A 26255-nucleotide genomic window follows, 5' to 3' on the forward strand; every position below is an offset into this window, starting at 1 on the left:
CCAGATCATGAAAGTGACAGTCGGAATGTGTTTTCTAGTCATGCAACAGCTAAAACATTAATACGGGGTATTCCGAACGTCAATTACCGCCCGTACGACTGATTCCGTCAAAATCATCGTCTATCTCTCGCTTCCATGGGAGAAACATTTGAAAGGAAGAGGTGTTGCACAGTACATGCGAAGCACTGCCATGCAATCTCAACCCTATATTAGACATGCTGGAATGTTTGTTTGTTTGTTCAGTTTTCAAAACTTTAATCGTGAACTGTGTTAACATATTTTTCAAGCATAGTCTGAAATGGATGTCGCAAGGTTGAAAAGAGTGCCATAAAGCTGGAGAAAGCTGCTTTCTAATTGGCTGGTACCCACTTCTTGTTAGTCATTTCAGTGGTCAGTCAAAGTTCGCAAAAGGTTGTTCTGACTTGAACCATAATGGGATGTTCTCAGATCTTTGTTTAACGGCAGTGAGAACTTAGATCTGATTTTAATGAGATTGATATCTCCAAGGCTTGCACTTCAATAAATCAACACTAAACCCTGGATCTACTCCCATGGTTCTTGCTATTTCAAATTACACATCATTTTTTTTTTTTTAAATGGTTTTCATTGATTTATTACCCACCCTTGATTTTCATTAGCCAATATGATTTGCTGCTCTACTCAGTGTAACGAACTAATCAGAATGCAAGTAACAAACCAGCCTCCATGTTATGTTGGCGATATCAACAACATGGCAGCCAGTCCCACTGATTATAATATTTTGCAATAGATATAAAATATTATAGCTAAAATGGATAGAATTATCATTAAAACGCCCGTATGTTATCAGAAATGAGCGGGCCACTGTAACTTGATAATGCCCTCATATTGCTTGACGACAGGCCATTATCACGCCCGTTGTTAGGTGACGTCATAGGATAGGGATAGGTGACGTCACGTTGAATAGTGACGTCATCTGGTTTGTTCTATGATGTTTCCATATTTGTAAAAGTGGGTCAGTGACATTCATGTTGATTGCAGTAAATGTTTCAAAACCCATATTTTTGTTTATTTCTATTTTATAACAAATTCTATCCATTTTAGCTATAATAACGGTAATGCTATTTTTCAGGGCATTCGAGAAGCCCTTGATCTTTTCAAATTAACGGAAGTTAACGGAAGACCTCAGGCTTCTGAAAATGATAATGCCCTGAAAAATAGTGTTACCCTTATAGTAAAACTGTTCGACAAACAAAAGAAATCCCCCAAAAGTCTGTTTGATGGAACAGATGTCTTCCTGTCCACCTCACTTACCCATTTCATTATCGCAACGTTTGATTGACCAGTTTTATGTTAATGAAAATTAAGGGCGTGTAATCTCTGATCGCAACAACCCAGGGAAAGGATCCAGGCGTTAGTTTAGGTATTTACTGAAATCGTGGCCTGAGGATATAGAGAATGGTGTTGTCACAGCTGACTAGCACCATGGGATGTACCGATATATCGATTCATCGCTTACTGTGTGTAGGTATAGTTAATTGTGTTTAGGTGTGTGTTGATCATGTTGATGTGTTTATATATATGCAGGTATGTTTAGAGGTGAGGTGAGGCGAAATGGGGTTTAACGTCGCGTCCAAGATTATTGCACTTAAATAGCGATGTGCATGCATGTGAGTGTGTGTGTGCGTGCGTGCGTGCGTGCGTGCGTGCGTGCGTGCGTGCGTGCATGCTTGCACTAGTCCGGACTGATGCCAATTTATAGTGCTAGCTCACTCAGATACCATGCCACAGTTTAACATGAATACCCCACTCGGACACAGTATACTGACTCCGAGCCGACCAGTCCTTGTTTGAGCCCCTTAATGCCGAGCGCCAGACAGGGTAACAACAAGTACCATCTTTAAACGTCTTTTGGTATGATGCGGTCGGGGATCGAACACCGGACCTCCCGCTCTCCGGGCGGACGCCCTACCACTAGACAACGGAGGCGGTCCAGGTATATTTAGATGTGCGTGGGTGCGTTTATGTGATTAGTTATGTTTAGATGTGTGTAGGTGTGTTTATATATGTGTAAGTATGTTTAGATGTGTCTGGGTGCGTTTATGTGATTAGTTATGTTTAGATGTGTGTAGGTGTGTTAATATGTGTGGAGGTGTTTATATATGTGTAGGTATGTTTTGATGTCTGTGGGTGCGTTTATGTGATTTGTTATGTTTAGATGTGTGTAGGTGTGTTAATATGTGTTTAGGTGTTTATATGTGCGTAAGTCTATTTGATTGTGTTTAGGTATGTGATACCAGTACAACACAAATTATAACAAACAGTAAGTGCAGAATATTTTTTATTGCAGCAGAGAAGAAAAAGTACTGGCAGATAATTACCTAATCATTAAATACTGACTACCAGGGATATTCAATGCAGGAACATACTGTATTCTGTGCTGATGTCTCTATTCCAATTCTTCATATATTGAAAAAAAAAAAAATATTAAACATTACCCAAACACCTTGAAAAATCTTGCTTCAGAAATTTTCAGATCATATTTTACACTAATTAACAAAATACAAATAATTTCAAAATACATTCAATCAATAACCTAGCAGGTCACAGTTGCAGCACATGTCTGTTATGTGTCACCGACCTAAACAGTGTCTTCGAGACACATGTACAGAAACGAATAACTGTCCAAAATAACATTCCTTAACGGAAATACCTAAACCTAACTAATGACCAAAACAAGAGTTCCCTTTTTTTTCTTCTAAATGACAGAATGACTACTATAAAAAGCCAAAAGAAGAGCTTGAAAGTAAAGGCACAATTGTTTTATCATTTTCACATGCCTATCCCCACCTCGCGCAACGAATCCTGACTGTCAGGTTAGTTGTCAGATTTGGTGTCACCATGTCTACCATGTTTGCTGTGGCCGCCCTGTCCGCCATGTTTGCTGTGGCCGCCCTGTCCGCCATGTTTGCTGTGGCCGCCCTGTCCGCCATGTTTGCTGTGGCCGCCCTGTCCGCCATGTCTTCTGTGGCCCCCGTGTCCCCCATTTTTTCTTTGGCCCCTGTGTCGGCCATTTTTTCTTTGGCCCCCGTGTCCACCATTTTTTCTTTGGCCCCCGTGTCCGCCATGCTTGCTGTGGCCATGTTTTCCATGTTTCTTGCATTTCTTTATTTTTGATTTTTCAGGCTCACAGATGTCTTTGTTCCCCGAGGTCAAGTGCTTAACCTTGGTTTTTGTTCCAGTTGTAGGGTCACATTTGCCAAATACTCCCTTTGAGTATCTGCATTTCCCTATAATAATGATAATCATATCACAATTTGGAAATCAAACATTGATGATTCAACTTCTTGGATACAATCTAAAATGTATAATGATCCCAAGGTGAGCAACAAATTCACTGAAGTATTTCAGAAACATGAGTAGCAACCCATTAATACTTCAAAAGATTGCAATTTTGCTGTTCAGTTTTTTTGCTCAAAATCCCCCCCCCCCCAAAAAAAAAAAAACCCAAACAATCACATAATAGATTTTACAAAAAAAGGACATGATTCCGATGAATACATAACTCATTTTCCGCAGGCAAGGGTATTAACTGACTGTGAAAGTCCACTTTCCACCCTTGCCAAACAAGGCTAGAATTTCCAGACTCAATCGTAGCGCCACCAGTGGCTATTATGAGTTATGTCCCTCCTATTGACCAATCAGATTCCAATCTCTCATATCACTTGCATTATCTTCAAACAAAATGGCGGCACCCAGTCAAGACGATCTGATCAATAATTAAGATCTATATTGTAATATAATGGGTCTTAAGCGCAAAGTGCATCAAATCACTTTGATAAACTAGAGCACCTTGATTAAAAACAGGAAAAGATTTGCAAAATATCTGTCAACGACCCAGTTGGTGGTACACATGCTTTGCAAATCCTGCAGTTGACCGGAATCTTCACGTTGAAATCCATGTTGCCTAATAACTGGATGTCTAGTTTGTAATGCGATTTTGATTGGACCATGCATATACTCGTTAGTCAAAATGTAACTCTGGAATTCCAGCCTACATCGGCAAGGGTAGAAACTGGACTTTTATAGTCAGTTAACGCAATTGCTCGGGAAATTGCTTCGTAAAAATTTACAACAGATTCTCAGACAACATGCCCCGACTTTGTCATGGAACTAAAAATAGATCAAATGACCCTCACCTTTGCATGGATAAGTGTCGACCAGTTTCTCTTCACACTTGACACCTTTGTGAGCCTTTTTGAGAGAAATGACTCGACTGTGAGTGTATGTTGTTTCATCACAAGGCCCATAGGCAGTTTTATAATCATAAGAACATCCTGGAACTAAAGGTTTGAATTTTTGTGCAGCAATGCTATCTTTTAACTTGCAAAAGTGAAATGTCAACCAACCCAAACAGAAACTGTGAAAATAATGCATCTTGAATGTGTACTTTCTGTACACTGTACAGACAGGTTGCAATAAACATTCCAAAACAAAAGTTGGTAACTTATAGTATTCATTTCATCACATAGATCGATAATAATTGGTAACAACCCATCAACAAATATATTTTGGTATGTCGGTAAAGAAATATTTCAAAACAAATTTTGAACATAAATTTTGATGAATTGTCTTGCAGCCATTTGACTTCACCTTCAGAATTGGCCATCATCTGACACATTCTAGCTGGGTTGGTTTCATGTTCCACATATATGATGATGAAATAAAAACAAAGCCTTAGCAACTTTCTCTTGGTTTCCAGATTCATCCAATCAAATGACAGAATAATGCAAAAGTGCGACCAATGATATTAACCAAGAGCGTAACTTTAAGGGACACATCAACAGACCAAGAAAAAATCTGGCTTTGTAACGCAAAAGCAGCAAACAGCTTCGCGACAAGATTGCATGCAATGCAGTCTGACCTTTTTTGCATTTGCGCTTTATAGTCTTTACGGGTGCGCATCGCTCACTGCCAGTCTTGAGGTTCATGGTGCGGGTTTGCAGACTGGTCGCTTCATTACATTCACTCCAGTCATTTTTCTCGTACTTGCATTTCTCTCCTGCAACTGCAATGTGCAACATTTGCCTATTGAAGCAATCCAGGACAATGAAGGGGGGGGGGAAGACTCCAGGTGAGGTGAGGTGAAAATGGGTTTAACGTCGCGTCCAAGCCAAGATTATTGCACTTATATAGCGACGTGCATGCACTTGTGTGTGTGTGTGTGTGTGTGTCCTTGTTTTAGCCCCTTAATGCCGAGCGCCAGACAGGGTAACAACAAGTACCATCTTTTAACGTCTTTGGGTATGACGTGGCCGGGAATCGAACCCCGGACCTTCCGCTCTCCAGGCGGACGCTCTACCACTAGACCACGGGGGGACTCCAGGATTAGATTTTGTCGATGATGCCTTACCGGTGGATAGTTTTGAGATAAAAAATCCATTTTAGTTCAATGCTCTGATCTGACTCAGGGTCCGTTTTCAGCTGTTGTATGAATTGATAGTGTAGGTCTCTGGTTGAGTGTCCAACAGAGTTGAAATGTTTGGTGCCGGGTTTGTCACTTTGGTGGTTGATGTCGGCCAAGTGTTCTTTGAGTGATGCAGAAGTGTTGTTTTGTTTCTCCTACATAATGTTTCACTCTGATGAGAGCCGTCCAGCTCGAAACTAGTCACCAATACCAGAGATTACTCTTTGGTTAAGCCCCAAACCTCTTCTTATTCTAGCAATCCATTTGACACTAACAAGGTGAGTGAAAGGGTTGAGTTCAAAGCCTCATTGAACAGTAATCAAGCATGTCATGGCGCTGTGTCACTTTAACGTGAGAGGAAAACCCACAGAGACTAAGGCTGTAAACTTTCACTTGGTGAAACTAATGAGAACAAGCATGGCGCCGACTTGCAAGGATAATAAATTGGCAAAATGATTGACCAGCGCATCTTGGCTTTCACGGAGATGGCATGTTCCTCACCACAGCAAACTTCAGCGCCCTGAATCATTGGCCCACCCATGCGCTGGGCTGGGCAGAGACACATCGCTTGAACACAATGGTGAAAATGGCAGTAAATTATGCATTCGGACACAAGAGTTGATAGTCTTATTTCAGGAATGATGAAATATACAAAAAAGTAGTATTTTCAGAGACTATAAACTTTCAAATATTTTCACAAGGCATGTTGTTGAGTCTTTGCATATACTGATGCAGTGGGTTTTATTCCTTCTTTCTGAACTTTTGGAAAGAGTTTATAACACATTTCATAGAGTAGTTTTCACAAGGCTCTTGTTAGGCTACAACTCTCGCAACTTGCATGTTAAAGCAAGTCTTCTTGCTCGACTCTATTACTCCTACAAAACTTCATTGCTCATAAAAAAAACACATAAGTTATGCTGCTTATAATTATTGAACATCACAGCCAGATTGAAATACCTACCACAGATTCTGGTCTTGACCTTTTTCTGAGGACATGTCTTGTCTGATCCTTCCTTTATGATCTTGGTCGCCGTCTGTTTGCCGTTCTCACATTCGGACCATTTATCCTGCCTGTTATACTTGCATTCTACAACAGAACAATGCATCATTCTACAACAACAGAGCAACGCATCATTCTACAACAACAGAGCAACGCATCATTCTACAACAACAGAGCAACCGATCATTCTACAACAACAGAGCAACGCATCATTCTACAACAACAGAACAACGCATCATTCTACAACAACAGAGCAACCCATTATTCTACAACAACAGAGCAACGCATCATTCTACAACAACAGAGCAACACATCATTCTACAACAACAGAGCAACGCATCATTCTACTTCAACAGAGCAACGCATCATATTCAACAACAGAGCAACGCATCATATTCAACAGAGCAACACATCATTCTACTTCAACAGAGCAACGCATCATTCTACTTCAACAGAGCAACGCATCATATTCAACAAAAGAGCAACGCATCATTCTACAACAACAGAGCAACGCATCATTCTACTTCAACAGAGCAACGCATCATATTCAACAGAGCAACGCATCATTCTACAACAACAGAGTAACGCATCATTCTACAACAACAGAGCAACGCATCATATTCTACAACAGAGCAACGCATCATTCTACAACAACAGAACAACGCATCATTCTACAACAACAGAGCAACGCATCATTCTACAACAACAGAGCAACGCATCATATTCAACAACAGAGCAACGCATTATTCTACTTCAACAGAGCAACGCATCATTCTACAACAACAGAGCAACGCATCATTCTACAACAACAGAGCAACGCATCATTCTACAACAACAGAGCAACCGATCATTCTACAACAACAGAGCAACGCATCATTCTACAACAACAGAACAACGCATCATTCTACAACAACAGAGCAACCCATTATTCTACAACAACAGAGCAACGCATCATTCTACAACAACAGAGCAACACATCATTCTACAACAACAGAGCAACGCATCATTCTACTTCAACAGAGCAACGCATCATATTCAACAACAGAGCAACGCATCATATTCAACAGAGCAACACATCATTCTACTTCAACAGAGCAACGCATCATTCTACTTCAACAGAGCAACGCATCATATTCAACAAAAGAGCAACGCATCATTCTACAACAACAGAGCAACGCATCATTCTACTTCAACAGAGCAACGCATCATATTCAACAGAGCAACGCATCATTCTACAACAACAGAGTAACGCATCATTCTACAACAACAGAGCAACGCATCATATTCTACAACAGAGCAACGCATCATTCTACAACAACAGAACAACGCATCATTCTACAACAACAGAGCAACGCATCATTCTACAACAACAGAGCAACGCATCATATTCAACAACAGAGCAACGCATTATTCTACTTCAACAGAGCAACGCATCATTCTACAACAACAGAGCAACGCATCATATTCAACAACAGAGCAACACATCATTCTACTTCAACAGAGCAACGCATCATTCAGATTCAGGATAAGGTTGGGATCAAAAGCTACAAAATCAGATGTCCCTTTAAGCATATGGCCCATTTACAGTAAAAGGCAGCACATGAGTGAGTGAGTTGGGTGTAACGCTACTTTGTAACTTTGTAACAGTGTAACCATATGGTTCTAGATCATTTTTGTCATTAAACAATATATCATGTGACTAACCACGGGTCCAGGTCGTCCTGTGGGTACTCGGGTATGTCTCAGTACCCAACCAACACGAGTACCCAAGTTACCTGTCCCAGCCCAAGCATAAGCTTTAGCAATTTGAAATTACTCCCTTTTTTAAAACATGAAAGCAAGCATCTTACGTTAATTTCATAAAAAGGAAAAATGCTAAGGCACTGTGGCTCACCAAGGTCCGTCCTAAGACGGTGAGCTGAATGTTACACCCGGTAAAATCTGTAGCCATTAAGCAAGAAAAGTGTGGGTGTTCCAGCTGTTTCCTATATGTCACTGTTATCTTTCAGGTGTTTCCTATATATCACCGTCATATTTCAACTGTTTCGTATGTGTCTTTGTCATGTTTCAACTGTTTGTATATATCATCGTCATATTCCACCTCTTCCTATATATCATCGTCATAATCCACCTCTTCCTATATATCATTGTCATATTGCAACTGTTTCCTATATTTCATTGTCATATTTCCACTGTTCCCTCTATATCATTGTCATACTTCAACTGTTTTGTTTATATCATTGTCATATTTCCACTGTTTCCTATATTTCATTGTCATTTATCATCCAAAACTGGCTCCCACAGGAGATATCACTTGGGTGAGATCAAGTGATATCTACATTGTAGATATCGCTGCAATGAAATTGCATCACAATTCTTTGCAGACCATTGTGACATCATTGGTTACCATGATGTCACAATCAAATGACATCACTAATGTCTCTGTTAGCGGGTTTTTTTACACTTAAGACACTGCTTATTACTATCTACAAACTGAAAAAGTTTGAAGAATGTTGGATGATATAAATGCAAAACAACAATCGTTTTTACTTGCCTTTCATGGCAATCCATCGGTCTGTCCACTAGAGTAACTGCCCTTTGTCAAAGGGAAGCTATTCTAACCCCCGTCTCCATGCGAAAATAAATATCCGACACAACCCAAAAATGCTACTGCACAACCCTGGTTATGGTTATCATTATTTTGCAGATGTATAGTAAAACCTGCAATTAAAATAACACAATATCAGAATGTATTATTCGTAGTAAAACAGTAGTTTAAGATACTTTTTTTTTTCTTTCCATCATATTATTGGGTATATTTTAACGTTATCACCGGTAGATTGGGAGAAAATATGTGTACAGCTGATTGCAATTTCCGGCTTAGTATACAAGACAATACACATGTAATCTTTATCCCTGCATATAAAACAATGCCTAGCATAACAATAAATACAATCAAAATGGTAAATAATCATGTCTAGTGGAATGATATAGTACTAAACACAATTTTGTTCAGTGTATGTGTGACTTCATGTTTACACTGACAGCCATACATCAGACATCTGTCATGAAGTAGTTCCAAAAAAGGAGAGGTGACAAGAGGGTATGTATACTTACATTGTTCTACAGTGACATCCTTTGTAGTTTGTAGTTTGTATATATCATTATTATATGAGAAAGGTCTGTTAAGATCTACACCAGAAAGTCAGTCACAATGAAAATGCATCGCAATACATTTACATTAAAAACTCAAAATGGCCGACACGATCAATGGGAGAGAAATTCTCGAGTCGAAGCGAGAATATTTCAATGAGCAGTTCTTCGTTTTTTTATTTCACTAGGATGGATCGTAGAAAAGATATTTGTATCTGTCTGACAGCAGTCGATACCCTGACAGTTTCAATGAGCATTTCTTCATTTCGTGTAGTAGGATGAGTCGAAGCGAGAATATTTCAATGAGCAGTTCTTCGTTTTTTTCACTAGGATGGGTCATAGAAAAGATATTTGTATCTGTCTGACAGCAGTCGATACCCTGACAGTTTCTTCATTTCGTGTACTAGGATGAGTCGTAGCGAGGATATTGGGATGAGCGTGCAGAAAGATCAACTCGACACCACGATAGTTTCGATGTGACATTTCATGCAGTCGAACTCTGCAGACTTTTCTTAATCTATGCTAAAAAGCTGGATTTAAGATTAAAGGGTCAGAAACAACGCTTCTGTATGTAGGGTTTTCCAGGGGTTTTCCCAGGAGTATGGAAATAGTCCTTCAGTGTGTACATCATTTCAAGAATACAGTCTCGTGAAAAACGTATGAACGTCAAATTGTGTCATATAATATACATACGTTTAGGAATGTTAGTTTTACGGTCATGTGACTGGCCTCTGGTCCTATGGAAAAACTGTATTTAGCGTAAACTTCACATTAAAAAATTATTAATATATAAACCTCTATTAGTTAATCTGTCATGGCATGACAGATTAGCCATACTAATATGAGAGAATTGGGTGTTCTTTTAACTTCTTTTGAGTAATAAATATATCAGTCAAGGCACACAGCTGTGAAATGACGGGAGTAATTGTTCATATTTTGGGGGAAGAAGGAGAACTGGCCCATCCCAGTATCTCCCTTTTTCATCTACAATGTGTTCTATGGGCGGTCTCGCCAATTTAACTTCACTAGACCATATCGGCCCAGTTTTATTAAAACCATGACCCAACTTCACTTAGAAGCAAATACAAGGCTGACAGATTGAGGAACAGCAGGTTTACATGCTGGGATAGGCAACATGCAGAGAACATAACTAGTCTCTGATTCATGCTGTAGTGGATGTTCATGTAAGAGAGGAAGAATTTGTTAGAAAATGAGTAGTCCAAGATTTTCACCTAGAATTGATCTTCAGCAACCCTTGCTTGTTGTAGTGAGTGAGTTAAATTTTAAGTCACATCGGCAATATTACAGCCATATCGTGACTATCAATAGTTAATCATAATACATATATTGAAACTTATATAAAAACCTGTCAATGAAGGACAGTAAAATAACTAGATTTATCACAGAAGAAGATATAAAACTAGTACGGAATAATAAAAGAGAATAGCACTATACATAACGATACAAGATAAAAACGGGCTATAGATCGCCAGCAACTGAAGGTAGACCACCATACTGGGGACATGCTTGTTGTAAAAAGCTTGTCGTAAGAGGCGACTAACGGGATGGGGTCAGACTCGCTGACTTGTTTGATGCATGTCATTGTGTTCCAATTGTGTGGATCGATGCTCCTGATGTCAATCACTGGATTGTCTGGTCCTGACTTGATTATTTACAGACCGCCGTCATATAGCTGAAATATCGCTTTAACAAACTATTTGCTGTATATTTTATCATATAGAATTGATGGATATAACGAAGACTCTAACATACTAACGGACATAGCTTATTCACTTTGTGGTTCTAGGTGTACTCTTATAACAACAATGTTTATGTTTAATCTGTTAATCTCTGAGCTGCTACCATGTCACCAATCAACCTATGAAAATATCCGCAGCCACGCCAGGCTGTTCAAAGCGGTAATTGACAAACAATTGACAGCAAGTGATAAACTGGGTTAAGTACTGACACCTTGTCCCAAATCAGCATTAGAAGTTGGCACTAGTCCTATAGTCCTTGCCAAACTGCCCAATGGTAAAGGTATCATAAGGACTAGTAGAAATTTGCCATTTTTAAGGGTTTTGCTATATGTTATCATTATAAGGACTAGTGGACGAAAACTGTTAGTTTCTAACCCTGCAAATATACACCCACAATTAACTATAGCAAAACAGGTATCAGGCATTGATAGATAACTGAGCGACCCACAAAAGAGAGCACATATACAGTGCACACGGCTGTTATTTATCGAGTAACTGAATGTGGATACGTGATTTTAACCAAGACGTCTGACAGTTGAAATGCTTTTAACAAACTATGGTTAAAATGACATAAAGTTAGTGGTCCCTTTGAGTTCGTTATAACCGTAGTTTACTATATAAAGATAGTACCCAGTTCTCATAATAACTATAGTCTGCAATGTCAGACACTAATCCACAGCCTGAGTCGAGGAAACTTCAGTTCTAGTCTTGTAATCTTTGCAAATAATAGACTGTACTATAACATTAACATGAACACAAAATTACGAAAAAAGAGACAAGTTCAGACCAGTGGACTATTACTACAATGACATTGCTGATCATAATGTGATATGTTCACGAAAGTCATGTGATGTCATGGCCCAGTTGTCTTAGGCACCACATTGTGCTGTGCAGCATTGCATCCCTTAGGCATAACGGGAACCTATGATCATGATGATCGTGGGTTAAAATCCCATATTTGACGGAAGTATGTCCCTCCCACATCAAGGTGACACACATGATGCATGGCTCACTAGTACCCCCAACCCGCCTAGTGTCAGTAGTTTCAAATTAAATAATGGATAGTGTTAGGGTTTGAAAACTTCATAAAAAAATGGAAAATTAATTCAAACAATTTATTTTCTCTTGACTGCATCCCTCCATATGACACAGATTATATGTACTAAGTTTGAGATGAATCCATTGAATAGTTTAAGAGAAATCGCGCTGACAAAGTTTTCAGACAAACGGACAAACAGACGTACGGACGGAACCTTGGTATAACTATATACCCCCAACCTATAATAACGTCAAAAGCAGCACCCACCCACCCACTCACTCACTCACTCACAAAACTCATGAGGTAAACTACATACTGCGCGAAGCAGACGTTGCAGCCGCAAGGACGACCACCAGCACCACCAGAGTCGACAAGGTCTTCATCTGTAACAAAAATAACATTACCGGTCAGTGTCTACCAGGCTTGGAAACTTAGGCAGGTCCTGGGTTTCTTGAGGCTTCTAAGCAAAAGCTAAAGAATCTTTATCTACAGACCCCCATAATGTGATCGAGTCTTCAACATTCATCATGTTCATGGGTCACAATGTTCATCCTGTTTAGGGGGGATTTATTTGGTTATGCTGAAGAATATTCATCCATGAACCCCCTAATCTTGAGGCCTTATCATTCAAAGGGTCATAATCGCCACAACGTGTGGACCCGTGAAGATCTGGGGTAGAACAGGTCTTCAGCAACCCATGCTTGCCGTAAAAGGTGACTATGCTTGTCTTAAAAGGCGACTAAAGATCGGGTGGTCAGACTCGCTGACTTGGTTGATGCATGTCATCGATCCCAATTGCGTGGATCGATGGTCATGATAATCACTGGATTGTCTGGTCCAGACTTGATTATTTATAGACCTCCGTCATATAGCTGGAATATTGCTGAGTGCACCGTTAAACAACAAATAAACCAACCATCCACAGCGTGTGATCTGGATGCATGTTTCTCACTGTACCCCAATGATAGGGATTGTTGCTCATGCTACCAACCATCCACAGCATGTGATCTGGATGCATGTTTCTCACTGTACCCCAATGATAGGGATTGTTGCTCATGCTACCAACCAGAATCAATACCCATTGGCTGCTGTGATATGGCTGAAATATTACTAACAGCAATATAAAACCTAATTCACTTGCAATAACACGAGCATAAACGTGTTTAACATAAGCATGATGACTTCAGCCACTCTGTAAATAACAAACAATCCTTTCTTCATGTTTCCCACACAATCAAAGGCCGTCTGATCCATGAAAATAAAAATTGTAATTATTTGGTTAAGTGCCAAACATTTGGAACGAAAGCACAAAGGCGCTCAACCAAAGTAGCTGCATGTGTAGCTATGTCCGTAATCATGGTAATTAAAGTGATGTTTGAAGTTACATTCTGGTTCAAAATGTCTAATCACTGTTAATAAGTTCCAACTGTAGAAACTAATTAATGAATTTCCCATTTCATAAACATAATCTTGCTCTATTTTATTGGTAGTATGTTTAAAAAAAGGAAATTAATAAGCCGACAACCTTATTTGGTTGTCTTTGTAAGATTTTCTTTAAGCTCAATACCAATACAGCCTACTGTATGGAAATCTTTTTTTAAAAATTCAAATAATCTGGAGGTTAAGATTCAAACTTTGCATATTATTTTTAAAATTTTGCATTTGTATAATGTTGATCATCTACAAAAAGTATTTTTAAAAATTATTTATATTATTTTTCTGTCTGTCCGCTTACTCCCACTCTGAGCATGGAGAGGAGAGACATACCTAATAATAAAGATGGCCCCACAATAATAACGCTCATCAATCTGAGAAGTCACATTTACATCTTTTTTTTTGCAAACTCTGTCAGATAAAAGGCAATCAGCTGTAGAGGAGTGAGTGTGTGAGTATGGTTTTACGCCGCTTTTAGCAATATTCCAGCAATATCACGGTGGGGACACCACAAATGGGCTTCACACATTGTACCCATGTTGGGAATCGAACCTGGGTCTTCAGCGTGACTAGCGAACGCTTTAACCACTAGGCTACCCGATCGCCCAAGCTGTAGAGGAAGGAAGAAGGAAGCCCTATCATGCTATAGGAGAAATATGGTTTTGGGTAACCAGAATTTCAGACCTTTTTATCTGTCATATAACGTAAAATTAATTACTGTGATTTATATACTCAAAGGTAAACTTAATGGTGATCTGTTTTATGGTATATAATAAGCAGGGTAAAATGAAATGTGGCAGCTCACACTGCACTCCTACAAACAGGGTGATGAAAAGGTACAGAGTGCCTCTGGGTTATTTGTCTGGTGTGCTGATGTTTTGGCTAGATCTGCCTTGACACATAAATTGTTTGAAATGCTAAATGTCAACACAGTGTCGAGTGTGCCATGCCGGCCGTGTTAACTGTCTGGTCATGTGAATGATGACAATCCATTTGATGTTGACGATAGCCCTATTATCGTCCCAAAATTCCACATAATTCCATAATACACAAGTTGTTTTCGTAATGCTAGGTCATGTCATCAGGAGCATACTAAATAATGTTTCAGGCATAAAGAGCAAACTGCACTGAGTGTGTCAAAATAGAATCAGTTCTGTTAGTCTGAAGTTTCTAATACAGAGCACCAGATAACTTTTTGAGTTTTTACCCTTGGGTTTTTTTTTGTATTGGGTTATTACATTTTTCATGGGGTAACCAATATTTTTTCGCTCATCCATTCATCATTGTATTGTTTTTCCCCCAAAATAAGTGAACATTTAAAGATTTACAAAAGAAATAAATAATGCTTTAGATGAATATAACAGTTCTAAATATATTTTAAATTTTCCGGACCCCTGCTTGAATGTGTCATCTAATTTCAGTGTGAGGTACTTGTTTTATGACTAATGGATGTGCTACGTCACTACCTGGGAAAAGATGTAAAGTTGACCTATTGGAAGCAAATATACCTCTGAAGTTAACCAGCATTATTATTTATAACTGTAATTTGCTACACATTGAGCTTAAGAATTAGAGTGAACGAGTGAGTGAGTTGGGTTTAACGCCGCTTTTAACAGTTTTCCAGTCATATCACTGAAGTAATGCAGGTCTCAGATGTTTACCACTTTGGTGAAACCCACGAGCACGGGTATGGTGCTGACAAACCTAGAAATATAATCAGGGCGAACCGGGATTCGAACCCACAACCATAGGTTTCTGGCATGCCAAAGGGACACAACTCTGCACAGCGATCAAACACGGATCTCCAACTAGTCCACAGCTCCTTTCAGATTAGTAGCTAATGTAACATAACTAGATAGTGGGAGAAAACACTAGTCTCAATTGATTTTCACTAGTCTCAGACCAAGGGACTAATGGTTGTCAATTCCATGATAGATGTCATGTGTGCAATAAAGAAATGGGAAATATTACTCAAATCGTTTAAAAGTGATAATTTGTAGTTGGATTTCTTAGTGACCAGTGATCATTTTTCAGTTTTAAACAAAGTCAAAGCGATAGAAACTACCGTATTCGACGTAATAAGCGCCCCGCTCTAAGCGCACACAGTGACATTTGCTGATCTATTGGCTAGTGAACAATGCCAATTAGCACCCCTCCGATTGATCAATGTACACAAGACTTATTTATTCGCGTATAATACGCACTCGTGTGTTATATGCACCCATAATTATGGGCAATTAAATTCTGGAAAAAATATATCTGTCGTAAACATTTCAGGCTGTCAGCATAAACTACAAAATTTATCCTTTAACTATGTTTTTTCCCACCAAAATAATATTCTAATAAGAACCCCCTATTTCTAATTTTGAGCGTGCCCTGGGCACTTATTACGTCAAATACGGTAGGTGTTCTCTAAGTCATATGTGATAAAGATGTGACTGTAGGTCACATGGTTCAATAGTTGGAGAATGCAACTTAAGATTTCTTACATCACGGACAACTAACTACATGAAACAACAACAAGTTGCCAGTTCAGTACAGTATGGTAACAGTGGTGCCCCAGGGCACCTGCTCCAGGGCACCTGCTCCAGGGCACCTGCCCCAAGGCAAGGCCTGACCTCTCCATCTCTCTGTGTCTAGACAAGGCTAAAATGACATGGATTACATAATTAATAGAATCTACCCTACAAATATGAAGACACAGTTGTTTCAAGTGACTTACATACAATAAAGATAATACAGGCCCACAACGAAGAAGGATTATCACAGCATCCCTCTAAATGATTAATGGCCATGAAGTGACTGTAAAGTAACTGCTGGACACAAAGAGGACACGTAGTCTGGTCAGTCCCTCAACCACATTGCTTTCCCTTCAACCCATTCCCTACTGCAATAGCATAACCCTAAATGAAGGAAGTCTAGATTTTCCACAGGTTCTGAATATTCCATCTCACTGGGGCTCCTTTTCAATAAAAATGTAGTTGCTTGTGTCTTTCCAAATTATATATTGTCAGAGGCTACAGGGGAATTTAACCTTATGAAACTTGCACTACATTTGAGTTCAATGATTAGACAGCCAAACTGAACATGTCTTTGAGTATCCATGCCAAAGGTAACAAGCAAATATGTACAAACTCTGAACAACGTGAAGGTGGATCAATCTGTGACAAAATTGATAAGTTAAGTATCATAAGGTTTTAATAATGATCCTAATTACTGATGTGGTAGCCCACATGCTTTTTCACTGAAAGTCAATTTTGTAAATTAGCTAGAAAGAAACTGATACACTCACTACTGTTAATTGTATAAGATACTTATGCTAATAGATACGTAAAGATACAGGGTGGATTAGGTCTTCAGCAATCTATGATTGCCGTAAAAGGGGACTATGCTTGTTGAAGGAGGCGACGAACGGATCGGGTGGTCAGGTTCACTGACTTGGTTGATGCGTGTCATCGTATCCCAATTGCGCGGATAGAAGCTCATCATGTCCTATTTCAAATTGGACCTTTTTTTTCACCTAGCACGTTTAATTTGAGGCCCAAAAATATGTAAACCAAAAACCATTAAATCATTTCTGGCCTTATTTTTAACAGGTGTGCTTGTGCTCCTCTTGATTCTTGACCAAGCCCTGATTTATTGGATTTGAAAACAAATGCTGATGCAAACTTCAAAGATCAACTTCTGAACAATCACCAGTCAAGCATTAAGAAAACTCCATTATACCTTCCATTCTAGATAAAAAATATTGAAAGATGTATGTAAAGTAGAAAAATGTATTGCAATGAACCATAGTAAAGTGATCCCTCGATATACCGCTGTCATCGGGGTCCAAGAAACCGACCCGCGTTCTAGGAAAGCGCTGTGCAGATATTCCTTGCTGAGGTTCACATTATGTAATGATGGTAGTGAATGGAACAGTGGCGCAATTATTTCACAGTGGCATGGGACGTGTAGATCTATGTAACACTGATCATGGACGATGATTCAAAACGCATGCGTAAAAAAATTAAAATACTTTTAAGGGTAAATCAATCGAAGTACAGTGTATTATTTTACGACTGGATGTTATACATGTAGAATCTAAATAAGGAAACAAACTGTTTTTATATTCTAGTTTTTCGGAAGAAAAAAAGCCGAGATGAGTATTAAATCAAACAATGCAGCTTAAGCTTGTTGTTGCTGTGATTTGATTTTATGTGAATATAATGCCAGATCTGTGTACGATATGTTTTTTTACAACCGGGACAAAAGGCAGAATGGTTTTGATCACATGCAGCCGGATACAATGAACGTAATTGTTTTACAAATACACACGTGTACTTCGACTTGGAATTAAATCTCATCAGTTTATTCGTAACTTTATTTGCTTTCACACGCTTTTAGAGGGAAATTCTTCATGCATTTTTGGGAGCCAAGGTTTACCCTGCGGTGCATCCGGAGTAGCCGTACATCGAGAAGCGTTAAGTCGAGGGATCACTGTAGCATAAATAAATTTGACAGAAAAGCCTATTTAATATACCCGGTACTATATTATATACTCAGTTATCCAATTTATGTATAGTGCCCGTATCTTGATCATGTTTTAAGATCCTATGAATTGCAACACATATACCTCATGTACCTGTGTTACAGATACATGTCTACTGAATTAAAATAAAAATATTCAAAACAAAAACAAAAAAACATAATTTGCAATATATTATACTACATGTACTCCAAAAAAGGTAAAGAACAATGAATTGTTTGACATAACTATAGTTGATCTGTCATGAGATGGCAAGAATTGGGTGGTCCTTAACTTGTTTTAGGAGTATATGTTACCTACACTTCTTCAGTACTGGACCCGTGAGTGAGTGAGTTAAAATTTTACATCGCATCGACAATATTGCAGCCATATCGCGATACTGGACCCGTGAACATTCCGGAGTAGAATAGGTCTTCAGCAACCCATGCTTTCAGTAAAAGGTGACTATGCTTGTCGTAAGAGGCGACTAATGGGATCGGGTGGTCAGGCTCGCTGACTTGGTTGATGCATGTCATCGATCCCAATTGCGTGGATCGATGCTCATGATTTCAATCACTGGATTGTCTGGCCCAGACTCGATTATTTACAGACCGCCGTCATATAGCTGGAATATTGCTGAGTGCGGCGTTAAACAACAAACTAACCAAATCTTCAGTACTGAGACCTTTAATAGTATGAACTTATTATTCTACAGTCCAACCTACAGACAAGCTGCTTATTTGCGTAAAATATCCCCCCAAAATATTCAAAACCCACTTAGTTTCAATTAACAGAAACTCATGCATTGAATGAAAAACTCCAATGTATAATAAAAGCATGCGTAAATACGCTATGAAGCTTTTTCAGCATGCATACAATGAAGCTTATTTCCTAAACACAATTACGAGCTAATTTACTTTCCGAGTCAAGCCTATAGTTAGAACCCTTATATACATATAAAACATTATTATTATTTTTTAAATCTCAGAATGTTTACTCATTTTGGGAAAAACCCAATAGAGTAATGAATAGATGAGTGAAAAAATAAATAGAAACCTTCGAGTAAAAACTCAGTTGCTCAAAAAGTTATCTGGAGCTCTCCACATTGGTAAGCTATCACCCAGTACATTACTTGATTAACAATTACTCACTTCAGTGGATTTTGTCATTTGTCTTACATAATCAGAAAATTGTGAGACATGCATTTTTTATGAACATAAATTCAATCAACCAATAACATCTGTGCACACCTGGAAATATGTCTAATTCACTTTTGGTAGAGTTACTAGCATATCTTCCTGTAACACTAAATCAATATCTACATGTTTCATATGAAACTAATTTTGATCTTGTGCATAAGTACTGGTGCTTTTGAAGAAAGGGTTCATATAAATAATACATATCAATAATCAATATGGCAGCTTAAGCCATGTCAGCAGGAGAGCAATATTGCAAGACAAATTAGACACTCTTACATCTTTTTGTTCATTTAGAGGCAGTATTTCAGTAATATCTTGTCAATCTGTGCAAGTAGATGTCAGAATATGACCTTTCACTCCAGGAAAAAATGGCAAGCACTCCCAGTTATATGCCCTAAAACCTCCCTGGTGAAGCTAGAGGAATTAGGTACAGTGGACTTTCCAGACATCAATATAAAGCTCAAAGACAAATTAGTTTCACCTTATTACGAAAGTAAAGCAGATACAAAAATATTATGTGTTAAGTTTATAGGATTACTACAGCCAAATATTATTAGTTCAAGAGAAAGTCTTAAGTTGAAAACATGATCACAATTTATGAAATATCAGCTATCCAAGATAAAAAAATCCTTCCAAAGACATTCCACAATTCTACATTACCATGACAGATGGTCCAGATTCTTTTCATTTTTTACAAAACTTTTCAAGAAGGATTTGAACGAAAGATATTACATTGAAAGAACAGTCCATGTAAGTAATAATTCTCTTTCCAAATTTCAAACCAAGTGGGCAATGTGTCAGTTTGTTTGCGGAGTGACTTTACATACTGTTCACCTACTACTGATTTTTGTAGTCATATATGAGGTGAGGTGAAATGGGGTTTAATGTCGTGTCCAAGATTATTGCACTTCTATAGCAACGTGCATGTGGCTGCTTGTACTAGTCCAGACTGATGACGATTTATAGTGTTAGCTAACTGAGATACCATGATGCAGTTTAACATGACTACCCCACTCAAACTCAGTACACTGACTCCGAGCCGACCAGTCTTTGTTTCAGCCCCTAAATGACAGGGTCTTTGCAACTCGAACTGAAGTGTCCCTTAAAGACAGTTGAAGTCAATTCAGATACCAATACCAAACATTGCAACCTGAATCAAACACTAAGACCACACTTTTTTCATTTTATGTTTCACAGATTTATTCCAGCTTTTCCAAACAAGGTCGGTTGAAATAAAAATAAAAATAAATAGCTATGTCAATCGTTTATTTATCTATATGAAAGTCATTCTGCCGTGGAGTTAAAACTGCAGTGGCTTCTTGAATCACTCATAGTGATGTAGTCATGGAATTTATATACAGTATATAACATTTTATATTGTATAAGAGGGACTATATTATTAGCAAGAGACATAATAAAAATAAATATGTTTGTTCGATTTTATTTCTTTTTCAACTGCTTTTCAGCAGGCCTGTGAAACATTAAAAAACATAAACATGAGTGGCCTTAGAGTCAAATTGTTAAAGCATTTTGAAACAAAATGTGGATTAATTTCCATTAATGGCTCTCTGTTTGGAAATTGGCTTCAAATAAACCCAAATGATATTCTTATTTTAGGTCTGTACTTTCCCTCGTCTTTGGACATAATGATCACACAAATCTGTAAAATAAATACCCTGGACAAAAACATTATTGATCTTCTTGGTTGAACAGAAATGATCATGGGGATCATGGAAGCATTAATTAGCAAGTCAATAAATACTACATATAATAAGGTGCCACGAAGTACAGGTTATGTCACTGGCTTCAAATAAGAACAGACCCTCTAAGGTTCAGTTGACCTCAGAATGAATACTTCTTTTTTAACAAAATAATGATGGATTAGGAGTTCAATTCAATATCCAACAATATCACCTAAAGTAAACAAGTTGTACAGTATTTAACTTACCATGTTTAATGTCTTAGTGTTACAAGGATAGATATTAAAATCTTGGGGGGAATAAATAACAGATGGAAAAATCAATCTGATGTCAGGGACAAATACACAGTTATATATGTTTCGTTTATGTAGCACGAGACTTGTTTCTGTAGAATGTTAAATAAGATCAAACAACACTGTACTTGGTGGGCTGAGGGCATGCAAGTCAAGAATGTTCATTGTTTGGGTTGAACTTCAGCATAAGTAGCAAATTAAATCAATTGTCTCTTGACTGAGCATATTTTTAGATTTAATGTTAATCTAATGTCCATTTAACATGCTCAAAAACTTCAGCTGCAAATTCTTCAACAGTTATCACACAGCATTGTTTCCACCCATTATTACGAATGACAATGCTAGGGTGTTATTCTGTGTATATCCCAGATATGTATTATTAACGAATGGCAACCATAAAACCTGTAATCTGGACTTGAATATGTTCAATAATGCTTTCAACATGTCCAGTTTTTCCCCCACATAAAATGAAACATTTTGACTGAAAGTGAAGAACATGAACTATTACTCATGTTCTAAGCTCACAGGCCTCCCATGTTTTCCTGTTGGCAAGATGTCACAATGACCCTCCAGTTTTAGAGGAAAGGGAAACCCTGGAAGATTTGTCTACATGTCGGTCTGGTGACTCTGACGTTAAACCTGAGATTACTACATCTCTGGCATGTCATTAACTGATAACAATTAAAAGACTATCAAGCTCTCCCACCATGCTCTACAATTCTAGAATTAAAAGGTGAACATAACATAAAACTAGTAGAAGCAGAAACATCTCCAACTGCCATAATGGAAACCCTGTAAGACTGCAAACCACGTCAGTATGGAAACCCTGTCAGTGTCAGTATGGTAAGCCTGTTATTATGGAAACCCTGTCAGTATGGTAAGCATGCTATGGAAACCCTGTCAGTATGGAAACCCCATCAGCATGGACACACTGTTTATTATGGAAACCCTATCAGTCTGGAAACCCTGTTAGTATGGAAACCCTGTCAGTATGTCAACCTTGTTAGTATGGTAAGCCTGTTATGGAAATCCTGTTATCATGGAAACCACTCGGTATGGAAACCCTGTCAGTATGGAAACCCTGCCAATCTGGAAGCCTTGTCAGTATTGAAACCCTGAAAGTTTGGTTACCCTGTTATTATGGAAACCCTGTTAGTCTGGAAACCCTGTCAGTATGGAAACGCTGTCAGTCTGGACCTCCTGTTTTCATGGAAACCCAGTCAGTCTGGAAACCCTGTCAGTATGGAAACCCTGTTACTATGGAAATCTGATCAGTCTGGAAACCCCGTCTGTGTGGAAACTCTATCAGTATGGAAACCCTGTTATTATGGAAACCCTGTTATAATGAAAACCCAATCAGTCTGGAAACCCTGTTATTATGAAAACCCTATCAGTCTGGAAACCCTGTTAATATGGAAACCCAATCAGTCTAGAAACCCTACCAGTCTGGAAACCCTATTAGTCTGGAAACCCTATCAGTATGGAAACCCTGTCAGTATTGAACCCTGAAAGTTTGGATACCCTGTTATTATGGAAACCCTGACAGTCTGGAAACCCTGTCAGTATGGAAACCCTGTCAGTCTGGACACCCTGTATTCATGGAAACCCAGTCAGTATGGAAACCCTGTTACTATGGAAACTCTATCAGTATGGTAACCCTGTTATTATGGAAACCCAATCAGTCTGGAAACCCTATCAATATGGAAACCCAATCAGTCTAGAAACCCTGTCAGTCTGGAAACCCTATCAGTATGGAAACCCTGTCAATATGGAAACCCTGTCAATATGGAAACCCTGTCAGTGTGTTAACCCTGTTAGTATGGATACCCTGTTAGTATGGTAAGCCTGTTCTTAAGGAAACCCTGTCAGTCTGGACACCCTGTTATTATGGAAACCATGTTATCATGGAAACCCTGGCGGTCTGGAAACCCTAACAGAATAGAAACCCTGTCAGTCTGGATACCCTGTTATTAATTATGGAAACCCTGTCAGTCTGGATACCCTGTTATTATGGAAACCCTGTTAGTCTGGAAGCCCTGTGAGTCTACCCCTCCTGTTATTATGGATACCCTGTATTCAAGAAAAATACAATTAGGAATATCTACACACAATATACAAAGTACATTTCTCCAAAAGAACTTGCTAATCTTGATGATCTTAGTGGGAACCATCTAAGTTACATTAACGTGAAAACTCTTTCTAGTCTTCTCGAAACATTTCTGATTCACAATGAACCTTTTTCAAATATTCTATTTTGCTTATTAAATCATAAACTGGTTGACATTAACTCAGCGATTACATTTCTGCTTCCACATTCATGAGAAGGATTACAGGTGTATGCTCATGGTCTGTGAGTGAGTGAGTATTGTTTTATGACATTCGTGGCAATATTCTAGCCAGGTTGTTTTTTTTATAACAACTAACACACTGCACTCACTTAGGGGAATCAAACTCGGGGTTCGGCGAGACAGGCAAACATTAACCACTAGGCTACACAACCACACTGCACTGAAAAAGGACTATCAAGTACAAATTTTCTTCATTGACCATGTGGACTCTTTGACTTAAAACTTGTCTGGGAGAACCCTTTATAGAAGCACTGGTCTTGAAAGCTATCTCTACACATATTCAAGCTAATTCTCTGAAAACATTGCCCCCCTAGATTTTCCATAGAAAACAGTTTTATTTCAATCAAGTTGGGGACAAGTGATACTTGTGCAAATATTTGTCCCCCCTGTCAAAAAAAGTTAACCATGGCCTTGAGATGTACATACATAGACCATGACATGTAAGAATTATACTGTGGTCGCAGTTAAGGCAAAAACTGTTATACCTATCCTTTCCAATCTTTTTCTAAACTCATGTTTTGGGAATTATGTTTCAAAACAAGCAGTGTATGTTGTCAGCATTTGATCAGACCTCGGACAATGACTTCTCCCTGTGCAGACCATAGGGACAAAAAAAAGCAGCTCTTGTGAGCCAATCATTGCTCTGACAGAACACATAAAAAAAACCATCTATCACCCCCGCTATCAATGTTATCATCTCTTTCAAACAGCCATGCTTCACCATGCATGGTATTTCTCTAAATGGGTTCACAATCCTTAGATTATTACTGTTATTAGAGCAAACATTAGGCTAACGTTTCCTTCACAAACACATACATCCCCGCTTTTTCTCAGTCATGTGGTACTGATGTGTAAGACTGCACCTTTCTCAACATTCTTCAGTCTGCAGGGTTTTGTATGCATGATATCAATACTCATGTGCGTGTCTGTGTGTTCATGGGGCAATAGTTAAATTAATAGTAACCTTGACAACATGGCATTACGGCGAGTCAATAATCACCACCTTTACGGTAGTAAATCACGGACAATAATTATGATCTTAAATAAAATGTAAAACTGATTTTTTAATTTTATCAAAAGGTTTCATTCAAACAATCAGTAGATAAGGGCGACCTTTACGGTAGAAAATCTGGGACAATAATTATGATCTTAAATAAAATGTAAAACTGATTTTTTAATTTTATCAAAAGGTTTCATTCAAACAATCAGTAGATAAGCATGATAAGGGGGATCCATCATTAAACAAAATATAAATATATCTATTTCTAAATTGTCTCACTTATTAAAAATTAGTTTATAGTAAATGAGACAAATGTTTCAACAGAAAATTAAACCAAACTGTAAAAACCCATATAAAGTGAAGATAACCAACCAGGTCTATTTCCCTTCTTTACTTCGAGTGCAAGCTTTCATGCTTGCATTACACATAAAACATCAAATGGTAATAAAAACTAACAAAAAAATAAAAGAGTGTTTACCTTTATCTTTGACAGCGAAAAAATGTCCAAAGATATTGAGATGCATCGGTACATAACTTAATAGTAACCTTGACAACATGGCATTACGGCGAGTCAATAATCACCACCTTTACGGTAGTAAATCTCAGTCTCAAAATGTGTTTCCGAACATTAATTTATTTTCAAACAGAACTTATTATATTTATTTAAAAACCCATTTACAAACAGTTAACATGGATGTCATATTCACCTTGAAGAAAATAAAAATATTATTATTTTAGAGTATTATCAAATCTAGAAATGAGGAGGCATGTTGAGTCAGTGGGAAGAGGGGGGAATTACTGCTGCACCAGGTAAATAAAGAGAGACTGTCGCTCTGGCAGGTTCGCAGCGCCAGGTTGCGTTTCTCCACACATGGAAACTGAAACAAAGGATGTGAACTCTATCAATAACGACTTATACCTTTATAAAGTGGGTTTCCTCTTCAACTTGCTTACTCGCCGTGGCAAACTCGATGAATCCGCCGTCGCTCAGTGGAAGCAGACGAGAACTGCAGAATATAAATAGCCTCCACAAGCTGGGCGAACGGGCGCGCGCACCTCGTGACGTCACGGCTCTGGTGGTGATAGCCCTTGGCAATAGGGATCTTTATTTTAACATGAAATTTAATACTTGAGAATTTATTTCATCTTTGTCTTCAATCATATCCAAATACTGGAAAACAGTGGAAGAAAAGTAAAATTTTGACAAATCCAACAACTCTGAAAATGACACATTTTTTACTTTCATGATGACTTCATTTTGTTCTGAAGAACACTTGTAATAACTCAATTCCCTACAATATTTAAACAGTGTTCACCAGCTGTTATATAGTGCTTGTCGTGTCGTGTGTGATATTATTTATTCATCTCGCAAAATA

At 38.3% G+C, this 26255-nt stretch overlaps 1 protein-coding gene across 2 annotated transcripts in view; it reads right to left on the reverse strand.

Annotated features, from left to right (window-relative positions):
• Window positions 1-25914, reverse strand: part of LOC139473786 (spondin-1-like) — a 46121-nt gene extending 20207 nt beyond the window's left edge. The window contains exons 1-4 of one of the 2 annotated variants that reach the window (XM_071256544.1): window positions 25799-25914; window positions 12715-12781; window positions 6408-6533; window positions 4904-5047 (exon numbers count right to left, since the gene is read on the reverse strand). In XM_071256544.1, the coding sequence (XP_071112645.1) occupies window positions 4904-5047; window positions 6408-6533; window positions 12715-12781 (337 nt within the window). In that variant the 5' untranslated portion in view covers window positions 25799-25914. The remainder of the gene's footprint in view (window positions 1-4903; window positions 5048-6407; window positions 6534-12714; window positions 12782-25798) is intronic. The other variant, XM_071256545.1, reaches the window with a different exon arrangement.
• Window positions 25915-26255: the final 341 nt, after the last annotated feature.

The sequence above is a fragment of the Haliotis cracherodii genome, unplaced genomic scaffold, assembly GCF_022045235.1.
Source record: "Haliotis cracherodii isolate W230 unplaced genomic scaffold, xgHalCrac1.p SCAF_3, whole genome shotgun sequence".
In the NCBI taxonomy this organism is placed as follows: Eukaryota; Metazoa; Mollusca; class Gastropoda; order Lepetellida; family Haliotidae; genus Haliotis; species Haliotis cracherodii.